Source organism: Tachysurus vachellii, chromosome 23, assembly GCF_030014155.1.
Source record: "Tachysurus vachellii isolate PV-2020 chromosome 23, HZAU_Pvac_v1, whole genome shotgun sequence".
Lineage (NCBI taxonomy): Eukaryota > Metazoa > Chordata > Actinopteri > Siluriformes > Bagridae > Tachysurus > Tachysurus vachellii.
In genome coordinates, this window is record NC_083482.1 from 5191741 (window position 1) to 5210777 (window position 19037).

At 38.8% G+C, this 19037-nt stretch overlaps 2 protein-coding genes across 2 annotated transcripts in view; one reads left to right on the top strand and one right to left on the bottom strand.

Moving 5' to 3' along the window:
- ptpn5 (protein tyrosine phosphatase non-receptor type 5) overlaps positions 1 to 19037 on the top strand; it is a 551551-nt gene that overhangs the window by 367275 nt on the left and 165239 nt on the right. The window lies entirely within an intron of this gene.
- The window catches only part of otog (otogelin), a 68718-nt gene continuing 63515 nt past the window's right edge, over positions 13835 to 19037 (bottom strand). Inside the window, exons 56-57 of the mRNA XM_060858822.1 lie at positions 14742 to 14821; positions 13835 to 14560 (exon numbers count right to left, since the gene is read on the bottom strand). Of these exons, the coding sequence (XP_060714805.1) occupies positions 14360 to 14560; positions 14742 to 14821 (281 nt within the window). The 3' untranslated portion in view covers positions 13835 to 14359. The remainder of the gene's footprint in view (positions 14561 to 14741; positions 14822 to 19037) is intronic.

Sequence of the window (19037 nt, forward strand, 5' to 3'; positions counted from 1 at the left end):
GACAAGACGGCGTATCTACAGGAGACTAAAAACCTGGAGAGATGGTGCCAGGAGAACAATCATCTCCTGAACGTCAGCAAGGCTAAGGAGTTGATAGTAGACTTCAGCACAAAGCAGGAGCAGTCATACCAACCGCTAAACATCAACGGGACCCCAGTGGAGAGAGTGGACAGTTTCCGGTACCTAGGTGTTCACATCACACAGGATCTGTCTTGGTCCGGCAGCATCTGTACCACCTGAGACGCTTAAGGGACTTCAGACTACCCTCTCAGGTGCTAAAGACTTTCTACACCTGCACCATTGAGAGCGTCCTGACGGGTAGCATCACTTCCTGGTTTGGGAACAGCACCATGTAGGACCGGCGAGCCCTCCAGAGGGTGGCGTGATCAGCTGAATGTACCATCCACACTGAGCTCACTGACCTGCAGGACATCTACAGCCAGGAAGATTGTAAAAGATCTCAGCCATCCCAACAATTGACTCTTTTCTTTGTTGTGTTCAGGGAAACACTTCCGCTCCCTGAAAGCAAACACTTTGACAGAATGAGGAGAAGCTTCTTCCCACAGGACATTCAGAGTATAAATCAGGAAACACCCAGGATCTAGTACTGGACCTCTCTCTCTCTCCATCTACACTGTTTTTATGCACACCTTTTTTTTCACTGACACTTTAACTCTGGACTGTCACTGTCACTTTAACTCTGGACTTGCACAGCACAGTGCCACATTATAAACTATATACACTATTTACACACCATACTGCACTTGGACACTTTAAGGACAATCTAAAAAACCATACACATTTATGTATATGTATATTTCTGCATATGTATATACATTATTTCTGAACTTATATTTTCATATTTTATATATTTTTTATATATTTTTTATATAGTTTATCATTTTTTATTTATTTATCTTCTTTTGGTTTTGGTTTATTTTTTTATCCTAAATTGCATTCCCTTTTTTTATGCTTATATATTGGACAGTTGCAAAAAGCATTTCACTGCATGTCCTACCCTGTATGTATGTGTATGTGACAATTAAATTTGATTTGATTTGATTTGATTTGATTACATAATCTATGACATATCTATGGCAACCTGTCGGCACTAATCTTTTCTTCTGGGATACAGAGAATTATCTCCTTGTTGTTGATTACTTTTCTCTGTACATTGAGGTAGCAAGACATAAAGTGTCTATCTCAGCCACAGTCATATCCGCTCTGAAGGAGGCGTTCAGTCAGCATGGGATCCCTGAATTGGTAGTGTCAGACAATGGGCCCCAGTGCAGTTCAATATCTTCAAAGACTTTGCAACTGAGTATGGATTTGTTCATGTTACAAGCAGCCTGTTGTTTACACAAGCAAAGGGAGAAGCAGAGTCTGCAGTGAGTGTCTGTGTGAAAGGAGGAGGAAATAAGGAAAAAGCACTCCATACTGATATATCGTTCCACACCATTAAGAAGTGGATACACGCCTGCACAGCTCCTCATGGGAAGGCAAATTCATTTCTGTTAAGGCTTATTGTTGACGCTTAGATTCATGAGGAGCATGGATTCCATGGGCTCCATCCAGGCATGAGAAAGTCAACGGAGACAGGAGGTCTGGATGTCCCTGCTCTGCTGCTTCTACCACAAACCTGATGGATTCATTGATTTAAAGAATGGATAGATAAATAGATTTTTTTAAGGAATGAATAGATGAATCCATGATGGACAGATGGATAGATGGATGGATGGATGGATGGATGGATGGATGGATGTTCATCTCTATAGCATCTGTTTCTTCTCTTACCACTGGCTATGTGCTGAAATCTTTAAAACTAGTGGTAATCAAACCTCTGATTAAAAAACCCAACCTTGACCCCTGTAAGCTGTCCAACCATAGGCCAATATCAAACCTCCCCTTTATCTCCAAATCCTAGAAATGTTTGTAGCACAGCAGTCATGCTCATTCCTACATAGGAAAAACATTCAAGAAATATATCAGAAGGATATAGGCCTCAAAATAGCACAGCGACCACACTGGTTAAACCAGGGTTGTGTCTCCTTGCTGGTGTAACTTGAACTTAGTGCAGCTTTTGAGACCTGTGACCAAGCTATTCTACTTGATAGGCTGGAAAATGTTGTTGTTGTTAAGCAGTGTTGTAATGTAACGGAGTACAAATACTTCTTTACTGTACTTAAGTAGAAATTTCATGTATCTGTACTTTACTTCGCTATTTAAATTTATGTCAACTTTCACTTTTACTCCACTACATTTCCTAGATAAAATGTATACTTTTACTCCGTTATATTTCCACTAAGCATCTTCGTTACTCGTTACTACAAAATAAAATGAGAAGAAATGTGTGCGACTGCAATAAGGGAGGTTTGGCGAATCACTGCTCCTAGTTTGCATTACGCTCCGCACGCTCTATTTCAGCGTAATTTTGACAAAGGAGCAGTGGGGTGTCCGGGGTGGCGATGAACACCCCTGACATCTGATTGGCCACCCCAGGTGCCACCCCGAATTTTTATTTGATCGCATTGGAAGTTTGGTGCTGATTGACATCTCATTTCACTTATCAAAAGAAGGCGCTGCTCAACATTTCAAATCCATCAATCAATGACAAGAAAGAGTTGAGAGGTAGAGAAGAATACTGCAACAGACTAATACTAAAACATCAAATTTTGGTAAGTATTAAGATTAAACATCAGGATTTAGTTTTCCAGAAAAATATTTCGAAAGTTGCGTCGCTATATAAATTGACGTTAGATGCTATTAACAGATTAATCAGACAAGAGAGATCGGATCGTTCCCCAGTTTAGCCATAATATAAGTTACGTTGACATTTGTGCTAGTTATACACGTATACAGTGCAGTGTGTAAGTCTTTAACTGTTTAGCTAATGTAAGATAACTAGTTTTACAGGTGTCAGTATTTAATGTTGTTATTAAACTCTGTTTCTGGTAATGTTACTCAAAAGATTACTGCAATTGCACACAGCCTGTTAGCTATCATAAAGGTGATTAAAGTAGTCATTTATGCTGACAGTTGATTTTAAATGCAATTATTATAGTTGGGATTTGTAGTTAAAGTTTTAATTAAAACTTCTTTTTAAAGAAGCAAACACATACAGATCAGGTGCAAACAGACCCCAGCACAGCCCCCAGCCCCTGCATCACCACAGTACCCCAGAGCAGCTTCCTGCCTGATGCTAGTAGTCAGACTTCACAAGAACCACCAGCAGGTTTGAGAACCCACCAGGCAGTCAGTCAGTTAGTCAGTCACATGTCCAGTTCAGAATTTAAGTTTAGCTTGTTATAGATGGTTTCATCAGTTACATAAAAATGTAAATAGGTGTTGATTTATATGTGACATACACAAGATAAAATTATAACAATATATTATAAATTATAAAATAGATTATGAGAGATATATTCTACTAATGAGCAATTATGGGATTCATCCATGCTCATTTGTGTCATAAGTCTGTGGACCCCCTAAAGTTGCCTTGGCCACCCCCTGGCCACCCCATTTGCAAGAAATGTTTCTGTACATTGGAATGAAAGAGTCTTCCTACCGGATGAAGTGCCTCTTATGCCTACCAAAAATCACTGAAATTTTACTTTTTACTTATACTTCAAATACTTAAGTACATTAAATATCAGAAAATTACTTTTGATACTTAAATACAGTATATATCAGATACTTTAAGACTTTTACTTGAGTAATATTCTAAAAGGTAACTTTCACTTCTACCAAAGTATTTTTCTAGTACGATACTTGTACTTTTACTCAAGTATTGCTTTCTAGTACTTTATACAACACTGGTGTTAAGGGAACAGCCCTCTCCTTGATCAGGTCTTAATTGAGTGATCATTATCGGTTTGTAGATCTTAATGGTGATGTCTCTAAGCATACTAAGATTATGTTCAGTGTTCCACAAGGTTGTGTTATAGGCCCACTGCTTTTCTCCCTATAGCCTGTGTTAGCCCTTGGTACATTTATTCATAAACATGTTATTAGCTACCTCTGTTATGCTGATGATGCACAGCTAGTTATCCAGAATACAGCTGTCCTAACTAGAAACAGAAAATATGAACACATCACTCCTGTCTTATCCGTGTTGCATTGACTCACTCCCAGTCAAATTTTGCATTGATTATAAAATACTATTATTGACCTATAAAGCACTGAATGGTCTAGCGCCACAGTACCTGAGTGATCTTTTGTTTTTTTAAGATCTGTCAACACTACTTCAATTACACGGTGCAGGCTATTTAGTAGTACCTCAAGCAGTAACGGCTGAGGGCAGAGCTTTTTCTTACAGAGACTAGTAGTTATGGAACAGCCTTTCAATTAGTGTTCAGGACTTATACACAGTTTCTGTGTTTAAGTCCAGGATGAAAACACATTTGTTTCGCTTTTTATGAATAGATTTTCTCAGGTAAAGAACTGATCTGGAGCATTCAGTGGCAGTGTTTGGTGAACTAGGATATTTGGATGCTGTTGCCATTCCACTCTTGCTTGTTGCTCAGTTTTGCTGCCTGTGAAGTGGCTAAACACTTTATATCTGAGGAAGACCTTCTGGCTCTCACTTTTAGTTATGCTGTCATAGCTAGTCTTGCAGGAGTCCCTGTCTACTCTTTGAATATAATGTACATTGTCTACAGTTTTTCTCAGTTGCTTTGGCGCATTTCTCGAATCATCCTTAAGATTTGCAAATCAGTAAGTGCATTCTCAAAACAATGTGTACAAACAGCACAATACATTGGATTTCTTGCAAAAGCCTGTTTTTTGCTCAAAATCCTTGGTACTTCTCTTAAAAATAAGTATTTGTGTCAATGAACATATCATTGCCATCAAAATAACAAGTCCTTTTATCATTGTTTATGAACAAGATAGTCAAAATGTTTAGTCATTTTTTTAATATGACAATGTTTTACTTTAGTATTTCCTGATGTAAACTATGTTTTGGATTACAAGTATTGAAAATGCACGAGGCTGAATTTATTCTAAGTGGCAACAATGAATTTCAACAGCACAAATTTACACATTACTGTATGTGGGATATTGATTGTAAGAGACTGGACAGGATTCACACTTTTTTATTTTTCTTTACTAGTGGACTGACAAAAAATTACAATATAATGTCATTATGATTGAAAATAAAAAGACACAAATTAAAATTCCAAAAGGTAAACATAGGAAACACTTCTTAGGCAGAACTGCACATGCTGCACTATACAGCTGTTTCATGCTCATGTGGTGTCTCTTCAACACCCTATCAATAGTTGAGATGCTAAAAGACTGGATGTTTTTAAATACATTATTATCTTCTACAACAGCCTTTTGTATTTCCCTTAACCTAATGGCATTGTTTGCTCGGACCATGGACCATAGCCTCCTTTTGTTGGGGTGTGAAAAGAGGTCCTCTGCCACCCCTATTTTTCCTGTGTGGAAAAAATGCACTAATGCAATACTTAGATGTATACACACACTATAACAGCACAGTCCACACTGGTGGATTACATAGCTGTTCTCTCTACGAAATGTTTGAATTATTGAAGACACAGTTGATCTCCCGATATTCGGCTGTACCCTCCGACCGAGGGTATTGTGCAGCCATGACTGACAACATGGTCCACAACAGTGGCTCTAATTTCATCTGAAATGTGTCTATGTCTCTGGCCTCTTCTTCCTCTTCCTCTATTTTGCCTCCTTACCCTTCCAGCATGCATCCTTATTCTTGGCTCTCGACCATGTTCGTTTCCTAGGTTCATCTGGTTCATCTGCACAATTCATCAATTCAAGACACATTTACAAGAAAAGTTTAATAGAACTGAGAAGAAGAAGGGTTTTGGGGGTTCAGACCATTTAGGTGAAACCAGTATAATACATTTTGATCAACATGACATAAACAACTGATAATGTAGGAAACGGCAGACTATTGTACACAATCCATTAAATTATGTAACAAAGCATTCGCAATTTGATCAACGCAACGAGAAATGTTCTTATGGTGAGCACAAATGACTAAATGATGTGGAGGTTGAACAAGTAGTTTTGAGAATTTCATTTCTGATCTGAGAAACGTTCCAAAGTGACTGAGAAAAACTGTAAAAATCATATGATTACAAGCATACTTGTACATGCCACTTCCGAGTTCCTAGTATGACTGCTTCTTCTTCAGGACCTACTACATCAATTCTGATGCCCAACCTCTGGCTGGAGTCCGTTGCCTGATGTGCTCTCTGCTGGGGATAGATCTGCATGAACAACCTGTGACTCATTGGACTGCTGTGAATGAAGCCACCTGGATACTGTCAAACCATATTTGAGCTACTGTTCTGTCGGTCAGTTTTTTGATTGGGTCTTCATTAGTGATTATTTGAAGGAATTAGTGTTGGGTTTGTGGTGAACTTGGAAATTGTGCTGACCTGTTGCTTTTGGTTGCTTAATTACACTCAGATACAAACAGTTGTAGATCAGTGATTCTTGAGGTCAGGGACAAAACAGGTTTTCATTTTCTAAAAAAAAACATTAAACATATTAAAAATTATTTTAAAAACCAGTGTATACATATTTGTTAAATGAGGGTTTGGGTATGTAACCATGTTTTGGAACAACCTCCCATTTTATATATATATATTATTATGGCATGCCGTTTAGGAAATTATTCATGAGAGAATTGAATGAAAAGTCTGAATATATTGAATGGATTCTGACATCATCAAGAGGCACCCGATATCACTTGAGTAAAGTTGGCCTCATATTCACAGATTCGAGTTTCCCGAGTCAATAACTCCTGAGCTAAACACTCTAATTACACAAATAACACCTTTTTTTTTATCGTAGTAATGTAGAGAGGCAGCTACAATGCAGCTACATCCCAATTTTCCTCAAAATCAGCTTTCCTCTGAGTTGGACAAAATACATAAGTCTCTATGTGCGAATTCCTAAGAGACAATTCCAAGGGACCGTCTGCAAAGTTATTTTGGGGGAAATGTCTTTTTGTTTCATTTTTATGATTTTTCGAAAAAAAGAAAAAAGAAAATCATAACAATTATACAAAAAGACATTTCCCCCAAAAAAGTGTTGTAGTATAACAATCAGGACATCAGTGATGTGTGAGCTGAATTTGGTGACAGTACAGTGTATTACAGTGAACTTATTGACTGTTTTTTAGTATTCGCGTTTCGGGTTTTGCACTTTGCTGACGGTCGCTTGGAATCTGTCTCTCAGCCGTCTGCACATAGAGACTTATATATTTTGTCCACCACAGAGGAAAGCCGATTTTGAGGAAAATTGGGTTGTAGCTGCATCTCTGTAGAGACAATTAGGTGGTGGGTTAATATGGGTTTGTAATAGCAGATTTGGTTTAAACCTGCAAATATCTGTCTTTTGGATACAGTGAGATGACCTGGTGTAATTTGAAAGTTTATAACAATAAAATTATTTACAATTTACAACCAAATCTGCTATTACAAACCCATATTAACCCACCTACCTAGCATCAGACAACAGGCAGACAGTAGTGTAGTGGACACAAAAAGAAATCCAAATTAGTGATCTTGATCCGTGTCTGTTAGATATGTAAATAGGTGAAACCTTCCTTCACCTTCCTCTGTGAAATAGCGAATACATTTCTTCACCCATAGTCCAACACTAGTGTGGTTTACGGCACCACTTTGGGCTGTACATGCAATGTTAAACGTGTTAAACGTGTTAACTACCTCTTCATTTCTTAAAATTGCAGCAAATAAGTTTATCGCTGACTCAGTCATTCTGCCTAAAGTACGAGATATCAGTGCGTCTTGATGACATCAGGATTCATTCAATATATTCAGACTTTTCATTCAATTCTCTCAGGAATAATTTCCTAAACGGCATGTCATAATATATATAACATAATTATATATATATATATATATATATATATATATATATATATATATATATATATATATATATATATATAAATTAGAGGTTTGCGGGATCAGCACTGGACTTTTGTCAACACCATCAGACACATAGAAATGTCTATAAAATTATTTTTTATTAAATTATCACAAATATTTTGACTCTTAGCAGTTTTTAATTGTCATAATCACTAAAAAATGTTTTTAAAATAATCATATCACCTTTTAAAAGTTAGATTAGTCAATGTTTAATGATCGTGGTTAAGGCTGTATGGATTAATCAATTTATCATTTAATTTTACATAATGAACAGTGATACTTAAAAGCATACAAACTACACAATAACTTTGAGAATGCAACCATTTTATTAACAAATTCTTGAGGAAACAAAACAGCTCATCTTTATTAAAAAAACAACAACAATATATCATTCTGATGGAGTTGACAAGGCATCAACGGTGTAAGAAATTACAGAAATTGCACCCAAATTCCACTCCAAGGTACACATCATACAAGAGCTCATTCCTAAAAAGGTTTAAGTATCATAAGGTAATACGTTTAGGACTCTAAACGTATAAACTCGATTCAATTATAAATTTGGGAGCGGCAGCAGAACATCAGAGATCACCAACGGTTTACGTGACCGCGATTACCATTTAAAGTGACCATTTGGTTGATAACAACTGTAACAATACCAAGCCATGGTCTGCGTGACCAAGGTGACCGCGATTACCATTTAAAGGGACTATTTGACTGATAACAATTGACACAATAACAAGACAAGGTATACGTGACCGTGATTAACATTTAAAGACATCTAAAGGCTAAATAACAAGGTGTGACCCAGCCATTTGGGAGACACTCAGTTCTTACGCTCAATACACATTCAAAGCAGAACTTCATTTAAACTACAAAGAGGAAAACAGTATAAAATGCGTGAGCAGGATTTGCTCTGGGTTCTTATGGACTCCGACAAACCCAAAGTACGTCATGTATTTTGTCACTGCTATGCTGGAATAAACTTCTTGTTCTTCATTAAGATCTTCAACATCATCGTCTTATTTTTACACTACGCATTTTTTATTTCTTACAACGGTGTTGACACAAAACTGAAGGTGGTGAAAAAGCTTGTAAGAAACAGAAAAATATTTAATTCCAAAGGAACATTGACCGCTCACAAATATCATAACATTCATTCATTCATCTTCTACCGCTTATCCGAACTACCTCGGGTCACGGGGAGCCTGTGCCTATCTCAGGCGTCATTGGGCATCAAGGCAGGATACACCCTGGACGGAGTGCCAACCCATCGAAGGGCACACACACACTCTCATTCACTCACGCAATCAAACACTACGGACAAATTTCCAGAGATGCCAATCAACCTACCATGCATGTCTTTGGACCGGGGGAGGAAACCGGAGTACCCGGAGGAAACCCCTGAGGCACGGGGAGAACATGCAAACTCCACACACACAAGGTGGAGGCGGGAATCGAACCCCGACCCTGGAGGTGTGAGGCGAACGTGCTAACCACTAAGCCACCATGCCCCCCAAATATCATAACATTGCAAGATATTAAGAAAACACATTATATATAGAGGAGTAGAGGGACTTTACAGGCAATAGAAAAAGAAATTAACCCCCTTTGTAAAGTCCACAACAGCTTCAAATATATGCTGTTTATAAAGTATATAAACTAATTCAAATCATCCATAGTCAAAATGACAGCTAAACCTTTAAAATATTGCTAAACGGTCATAAAAAAACATAGCATTTGACATCTCAAGGCAGTCGATGGAGTTTAAACACCAGGCAACAGACAATTCAAGTGTTCCTCTTCTATGAAATCCATGACCACTACTGATCTGTTATATATCTCCCTGGTGCTGCCGGAGATGTAATGTGAAATGGATGCAATGCACAGAAGGACGAGTAACTAAGTCCAATGTTTGGGTTTTGCTGGACAAATGCAATGTGAAGGTTTGCAATGTGTCATTTAGAATCATCCTTTGATGTTTTACTTTTTTCCTGGTAATGGTGTCTTGCTTGTCTGTTGTCATCCTTGCATTGTTTTCCAAAAAACTGTGAACACTTAGGGATATGGTCTGGAGGAACCTAGGCTTCCTTTGTTTTGGTATTTTTTCTGTCAGTGTTTTGTAAGTCAGGCCATACTCATGAACCCTGTGGATAAGGCGATACTTCTTGAGAATTTGGACAGACAAAGACAGTTTTGGATGCTGGGATGCAAGTTTGCCTCTTCTGTGGGTGCGAGGAGCATTTCTTCTCAGCTCTGCAGTCATTGCATGGTGGAAGATCAGTGATCTTTTGATTAAAGGATTTCTGAGTTGACTCCCTTTAACCATCATATCTGTTTTGGTTTGAGGAGAGTACTGTGTCTTCTCATTGAGTTGGCACTCATAAGTCACTTTCTCAGCTTGTCCCTCTATTTTTTTAACTTTTCAAGTTTGACTTTCAGTGCTCTAATCTCTCTGGAGTGTCCTTTTCTGGTTTTGCGTCGTTCCCTTTCACCAGCAACTAGCTGTCCACTACTCCTTGGCTCCTCAAAACTGATGTCCAAAGGACTCTGTGGTGGGGTGTCTAGATGCTTGCCTTCCTGTGCTTTTGTTCTTGCATTCTCTTGGCTCAAATCAGTGATGTTTTTTATTTTGCCCTCCTTCACCCTATTTCCCCATCTTTCTCTCTCAGTTCTCGGCAATTCTTCTTTCAGCTCAGGCTGGCTATAAATTTTTTCTCGCCTTCTTTTTTGATACTCCCTATTGCTTCTCTTTCATTCCTCTACTGATAGCTTCTCCCTAGCCATTCTAGCCTGAAATGCATACCATTATGTGGTCAGTATACTTTTCTGATGGAAAAGCATAAGCTTCAAATTATGGGTAATCATAAGCAACACCTTGAACATATCAAGTATTTGAGAAGCTATGAAAATGAGATTCAATTCAAAACATAAAGCTATATGGCAATTGGTTGCAATTCAACATAAAACTGAACAACAGTAATATCAAATGTTTGGTAAGTAATATAATTGAAGTAAACTACACTAAAATGAGGAACAAAGCACATAATGGCATTTGTCAACACCGTCTTAGAAAGAGTCAACACCATCAGACACAAATCCTGATGGTGTTGACATGTGACAGAGTTGACAAAATACCATGTTTCCTCTCATAACACATGTGCTTCTCACAAGAGCCATCTTGTTTATCATTCGTTTCTTGTTACCTTTAAACTTTACTTAAATTAAGCATTTATAACAGAAAATATCATACAAATCTTATATTACATTGTTTATGGTGTTGACACGGTACAGTTGTGACCTGCAAAGTATTAACAAGTAGGTATAAATTTAAAAGAATATTAAAAACGTACCAGAGCTAGAGTGGTCTCACAGCATTTGAAAGAACAAGGAAGTGATAAAGGAGTCCTGAGTTTTGGCTGCCCTCAATAATTCCTGATTTTTTTATTTTAAAAAAAGGTCTGACTGTAACGGCGGGAAACAGAGCGGACCCAAACGCAGGATAGCATAAATCAAAATAGGGTTTAATAACTGAAAACATGAAACAGGACGCAGACTAGACAGGACAAATCACAGTAGATGCCGCGCTGCACGAAGCAACGCGGCACAGTTAAATACAAGAAGACAATGACACAATAAGGATCAGGTGTGATGACAGGGAGGAGCAGACGAAGGCGGGGCAGACACGTGACGAGAAACAAACAGATGCACGTGGCCAGAGTCCGGGCAGAGTCCTTACAGAGCCCCCCCCAAGGCGCGGCTCCCGACGTGCCAATCCGTCCAGGCAGTCCCGACGGGCCCGTGGGGGGGGAGCAAGGCACACGGCGAGGCAGATGGGGGGAGCAAGGCACACGGCGAGGCAGGAGGGGGGAGCAAGGCACACGGCGAGGCAGGTGGGGGGAGCAAGGCACACGGCGAGGCAGGTGGGGGGAGCAAGGCACACGGCGGCGCAGCCAAAGAGGGCCGAGCGACGTCCACGGCCGAGCTGAAGGGCCGAGCGACGTCCACAGCCGAGCTGAAGGGCCGAGCGACGTCCACAGCCGAGCTGAAGGGCCGAGCGACGTCCACAGCCGAGCTGAAGGGCCGAGCACAACCCCAGATGCACCCCGGCCAGATCCACCCCCAAAGTCCAGGAAAGGGAGGGCGGGAGGGAAAAAAAATAAATCCTCCACAAAACAGGGAAGTCCAAAAACAGGAAAAAACACAGGCCTGCGACACCCCCCGCGGACAGAAAGTGGGGCGACGTCCTCCACGGAAACCAAAAGTGAAGCGACGCCCCCCACCGGAAAGTGCGGGGCGATGTCACAGGACACTGAAAAAACAAAACAAACCTTGGGCTGGCGACATGGCCCGCAACCAGGAAGTGAGGCGGCGCCCCCCGCGAAAAAACCAAAAGCGAGGCGGCGCCCCTCACCGAAAAAATGCGGACCCACGTCGCCAAACGCGCCAAGTCCAGAGGGGGGGGAAAAACAAAAAAAAAAACAAAAAAACACAAACACAAAAAAAGTACTCCCAGTCAGCCGGTCCAAGTAGCTGCTATCCCGCTGGGTCCTCATGTGGCGGCATCTTCTGTAACGGCGGGAAACAGAGCGGACCCAAACGCAGGATAGCATAAATCAAAATAGGGTTTAATAACTGAAAACATGAAACAGGACGCAGACTAGACAGGACAAATCACAGTAGATGCCGCGCTGCACGAAGCAACGCGGCACAGTTAAATACAAGAAGACAATGACACAATAAGGATCAGGTGTGATGACAGGGAGGAGCAGACGAAGGCGGGGCAGACACGTGACGAGAAACAAACAGATGCACGTGGCCAGAGTCCGGGCAGAGTCCTTACACTGACGGTGTTGACAAAAACCCAGAACACAAGCTAATCGTCTTAAAACTACATTAAAATCAGTTTTTCAGTTGTAACCTTTGATGCTTATTAAATTAATTACTGAACTATTTCACATAGTAAATATAACATTTAATTTAAAATTACTTTTAATTGTTTTAAGCTATTGTAATGTAATGACACCTGCTTCTGGACAAGGGTTTTTACAGACACTGGTCACATATATCATTTAGAATTAAAAACATTTATAGAACGACATGAAACAATATTCACTTTCATTATCCTTTTTAGTCTCCTAGTGAACATCTAGTACTTCTAGTATGTGTAATATTAAGTAATTTTTTTACCCACAAACTATGTTTTATCTGGTGGACATGTTTTGTCCCTGATCTTAAGAATCACTGAGATACAACATAATTTACATTTACATTATTTTCTGTTCATTATCACCCAAATGAGGATGAGTTTACTTCTGAGCCTGGTTCCTCTCAAAATCTCTTCCTCATATCATCTCCTAAACACCATGTACATTAAACAGTATACAAAGTCAGCACAAATGCTATTTGCTTCTTCAGTCAGTATTTTCTATTTCTGATTTAATATTAGCTTATGTAAATTATTAGAAAATATTGGTTGACTTTAGACTTGTCACCAAAACTGAATGTGCCCCATAATGAACATTGAATTGCAATGATCTTAGTGAACAGATTGAATTGCAATAATCAAGCCAGAAAACCTGAGCACAGCTAAAAAATGTTTTCATTATTAATTTTATTTTTTTAATTTTTTAGTTGCCTGATGCTTAGTGATTTAAAACACCTTCAGCTTATTTTCATTTGAGCAAATCAAATCATTAACAAAAAATTGTTTTATTAAAAATGAAAATACACTGCAAATAATGTACTATTATACACAGTATTTTCAGAAAATAAAATGCTTGTGTAAGAAGATTCATACAGTATTTAAAATTGCAATTAAATACTCATTATTAATTGTAATACTTCAATTATCAGCTTGAACATTTAATTTTTTCTTGAATTCCGTGTTCTAGTTCTCATGGGCTTTGAAGTTTGAATCATAATATTATAAAATAGTTAATGTTCACAAAACACAGCATAATTGTAGTTATTACAAAGCAGCAGATTAATATATTCAGTAATCACTTAACAACAGTCACATTAACAATCACTATTTTCGATAAATGCATCTAATATGTTTAGCTAGTTTATTTAATTATTGTTATTATTTTGCTTTTTTCCCCACTCATATTCAATTCCAAAAGGAGAAATGTACAAGCCACAAGCAAAGGCATATTCAGCTAGGTAAATATATTTGAATGTCTGCCAGTGTGTCTCTGTATAAAATATGTTAAGTTCAGAAACACATTCTGTTCAAGTTACAACAGTATAAATCTGTATCCAGTTTTACTGTAGAATGCCCTTTGTTTATATAGAGAATATGAACATTCAGAGTTGTAAATCTGACAGTTTTATTTGAGGCATATATGTATGTATGTATGTATGTATGTATGTATGTATGTATGTGTGTGTGTGTGCGTGTGTGTGTGTGTGGTTTATGACCACTGGCAAGAGCAGTCTGTAGGTTCTTGGATTGAATAGTTTATCCATGTGGAGTTGCTGCTGCAGTAGAGCTGAACAGAGCGCCGCTGAAGACCCATCTCCCTACAGCACTTACAAAACCGTGCATAAGTGTTGATGTTGTAGTTGTAAATGCTTGCTGAAGGGCACTTGCCATCACAGGACACTATGTTCACCTGTAAATGAGTTTGAAAACAATACATGATGTAAGTCTGAAACATTGTTAGGCTTTCTGCAAGTTATAGATTACAGCTAAGTTTCTTAGTGGGTCTTTTGCAGAAACTTGTCTGGCAAGTCATAGCAAGAGACAGACAGACAGACAGACAGACAGACAGGAATAATCTGATGTCAACTCACAGGTCTGTTGCTACGGCAGTCATTTTTCCTTATTGTCATCCGCACAGTGACTTTCTGACATGATTTTCCATCCTCTTTGCCTATGTATGAAATATGCATGTATAATGTATGAAAGCAGGTAGATTTTCCAAACAAAATACATAATGTATAATTAGGAACTCACTGATGGATGTGGAAAAGGAGGCTGACAATATGTGTTTATCAACTGACAAAGTAAAAGATATTGATAAAAAACTTTAAAGAGTGGTAGCAACACAAAGAGATATTGCCAGATCCCCTTGAATCAAATATCTTTCAGGAAAATGGGTGTTTGAGTTATACCAATTTGTCCCTTAATTTTGGATTGTTTTTAGCCCCTGCAACATTCCAGCAGCTCATGGACAGAATCTACACATGACACTGCTTACTTATCATTTATCATTTAACTGTCATTTATATTAATGATAGGAAGCAGCACATGCAGCAGCTGAGGGCTGTTTGGAGATTATTAAGATGGGCAGGATAATAAAACCAATTAAATGTGCAATTAGATAGGTGTGTAGATAGGATGGACGTGCAGTATCTGGGCTTCTACACAGGCAGATGCATCACCAAACTGATAAGACTGCAGTAATTGTTGCCTGCCTAAAAAGGAGGTGATACAGTTCTTAGGACTAGCTGGCTATTTTTCTATGTCCCCGATTGACATAGAATATGTCATTGATCTTATTAAAAGGGAGAAGTAGATTCGGTTTCTGTATGCAAAGCAATTACAACAGACTGTGATTCAAGTAAAAGCTGCACTCTGTGGTGGACCACTCCTACATTCTCCTAATTTTCTTTTGCAGACTGGCACTCTGGGAAAAGGCCTGTGGTCCATGTTGTCTCAGGTGGTGGATGGGGAGGAATGCTCTACACTGTACAACAGCTCTTAATGCAATGGGGTAAATGTTGCAAAATAGAGAAGGATTGCATTGCTGTCAAGTTGGTCATCATCACCCTGCAATAATATCTATTGGGATGAGCCTTTACCTTCTATGTGGACAATGGCCCATATTTGGGACTTTATCTGCTCAAGTTCAAGGTGGGGCAAGTGAGTGGTAAGGATCTACACATGTTTGGGATTGCTGGAATGTCTGTTTTGTGTTGCACTGAGCTGCAGAAGTGGGGAAAGTTTAGTATTGCAGGAATGAGACAGCTGAGCAGCAAAGAGCTGTGTGTTTGTGTGCAACTAAAATCACTGACAAGCCAAAGTAGTAGAAAAAAGCAAAATAAAAACTCGACTGAGTTATTTCAAGCAGATCAGAATAAGTGTGTTACAGTAATGCACATTAAAGCACACTGCTTATGCATTGGTGATCAAACTTAAACTGTAAATTAAAGTAAATCATATTAAGCATTCAAGAGCTTGCAGAAGCCTTCATATCAGTGCTTCAAATATCTTGATCCTACTATCATGGTAAAGGTGGATGCTTCAGAGAACAGAGTAGGGGCTGTATTGTCATAGCAGTGAGGAGAAAGGCCTAAACTCCACTCAGTCACCAATGTGGAAAACAGAGAATTCTTGGTGATAAAACTTTCCCTGTAGGATTGACATCCATGGATGATGACTCCCACTTTCATGATTATGAAATTCTGGAATATTTCAAGATGGTGAGAAGACCTACTGGGCTATTATTGCCCAGTTCCAGTTTAGCATTTCTTAAATTCCAGGTTCCAAGAACACTAAGGCTGCATTTTACTCCCACCTTTATCCAGGTCTATGTGAAGTCACTGAAGATTACATTCTACCAAATCTACATAACTGCAGTCTAGTCCACTGTCATGTATCTAGGTTAAAACCAGCAACTGCAGGCTCCCTCTAAGAAGGAATTCACTGAAGGAATTCCAGGAAATACTCAAATCCTTCAAAAAATGAAGGTAAACTTGAAATTGGGATACTGGCCAGAGATGTGCTAAATCCCAAGCCATGACATTCTTGACTCCCTACTCTGTTCCACGACCTTGGGGGAAATATTTTTTCATACTCTACCTGTTTTATGATATTGTTCATGGTTCCACTTTTTTTTTGTCTCAAGACTATTTTGGTTTTGGCTCACTCTCTCTCTCACTCATTTTCTACCGCTTATCCGAACTACCTCGGGTCACGGGGAGCCTGTGCCTATCTCAGGCGTCATCGGGCATCAAGGCAGGATACACCCTGGATGGAGTGCCAACCCATCGCAGGGCACACACTCACACTCTCATTCATTCACGCAATCACACACTACGGACAATTTTCCAGAGATGCCAATCAACCTACCATGCATGTCTTTGGACTGGGGGAGGAAACCGGAGTACCCGGAGGAAACCCCCGAGGCACAGGGAGAACATGCAAACTCCACACACACAAGGCGGAGGCGGGAATCGAACCTCCAACCCTGGAGGTGTGAGGCGAACGTGCTAACCACTAAGCCACCGTGCCTCCCGGTTTTGGCTCAATAACTGCTATTTCGCAGGTCCTCTGAATGCAAAACAAGCCCAAATTTTCACGGCTTCACGACCAAGCTTAACAGTTTTTATGATTTTTCTAATTAAGGTGCTTACAAAGACATAGCATAGCTCATGTTTTTTTTTTTATTTCTCTTTTTGGTCTGACCTTGTACTGAATTACAGTAGGCATGACGATCCAGGGAAGACTAACAACTTTCAGATTGCTCTTCATTTGTAAACAATCCTTCTCACTGTAGAATGGTGGTTTTTGCTATTGTGTAGCTATTCTTGGTATAATGTATTTATTCTGTGTTCAAGCATTTCAAATATCCACAGATTTTGCTATAGTCTTTAAAAGACGCACTATGCTTCTCTGCTTGTTCAGCTGAGTTTGTATACTATACAGAACATTTGTACTGTATTTAACTGAGACCTACACGATACTTAGTGGTAAACTAAAAAGTCCTTAAAGCTGTCCTTTCAATTTAGCTCAGTAATATGTGTAAATTCCAAAAAAATGTAGCAAAAACATCTGGTTATACTTTGATTTTGAATTTTAATAAACAGCTTGTAAATGCTTGAGGGTATGGTTGCCAGATCACACAAAATTTAAATGGTTCACAGAAAGATTTGTAACTAGCCAATATTGTTGCAACAAAAAAAGCCAAACAGATTTTTGTTTCTTTGTTTTCTCAGCCATTTTGTGGGAAAAAGTTAAGAAGTTGCATTTCTGATATGCAATTGATCTTGCCCTAAATAACAAGTTAGTGATTCAAACACAATAGATTTCACTATGTACTGTAGTTATTTTTCCAAAAATGAAACCAAAATTCAGCATAATAGTATTCAGTGTTTTTTTTTCTTCATAAAATTGAAAAGTTCAGTTTGCTAAAAAGCATAAATATATGATTCTGGAGCAATGGAAAAGGGCCATTTCGTAAAGACCAAATACTGTAAAATACTGGGCATATCAGTATAAGAGAGGTAGATGTCCACCTTACAAGCCTGCAGCTTACTTTCTTCGCTGAGGCCACAGGCATATGTCAAGATGACAAAGCCAGGATTTATTTGGCTCAAATTGTGAAAGAGTGGTTTATAACACATCACTTTCACACATGGATTGGCCACCATAGAGTTCAGATCTTAACCCCATTGAGAATCTTTTGGATGTGCTGGAGAATAATTTACAAAGTAGTCAAACTTTCTCATCAGTAATACATGATCAATACAGATCTTGGTGAGAAACGAATGCAATGCTGCACAAAAATAAGTGCTGGGACATTGCATAAGCATATTGAAATGATGCCACAGTAAACCCACAATGTATTCAATACATATACATACTCAAATACTGTATAGTGTAGAGGGTACTGTATCCACCCACATTCCTTAGTGAGGTACCAAATTTAGAGAAGCATACACAATCTGACCATTTATATGAGCATTATTCTTTCCCCACTTGGCTGGACAATATCTAACACTCTAACACTAAACTATTTTCATGAAAATGCTATGGTATTGTACCTACAATATAATGTAAAACAGAAAACAAATGTCCCACCACCCCAAAAAAGTAAAAACAAAAACAGTGAAAACTAGAAGTAGAACAGGAACTACATTGTAGAGCTCGAAAGTACTGTAATGGTTTGGGTAATGTGGCAGAGTGCTGCTTTTTTTTAATCATGGAACCGTGGAAATCTACTCATGAAAACTATTATGAATGTAAATGGTCCAGACTCATCTCTTTGCCATATTACCCAAAATATTACTACACTCTAGAACCACAGACTACATAAATACAACACAACACATTACTTGCCCAGGCTTTAGAAATCATGCAAATAA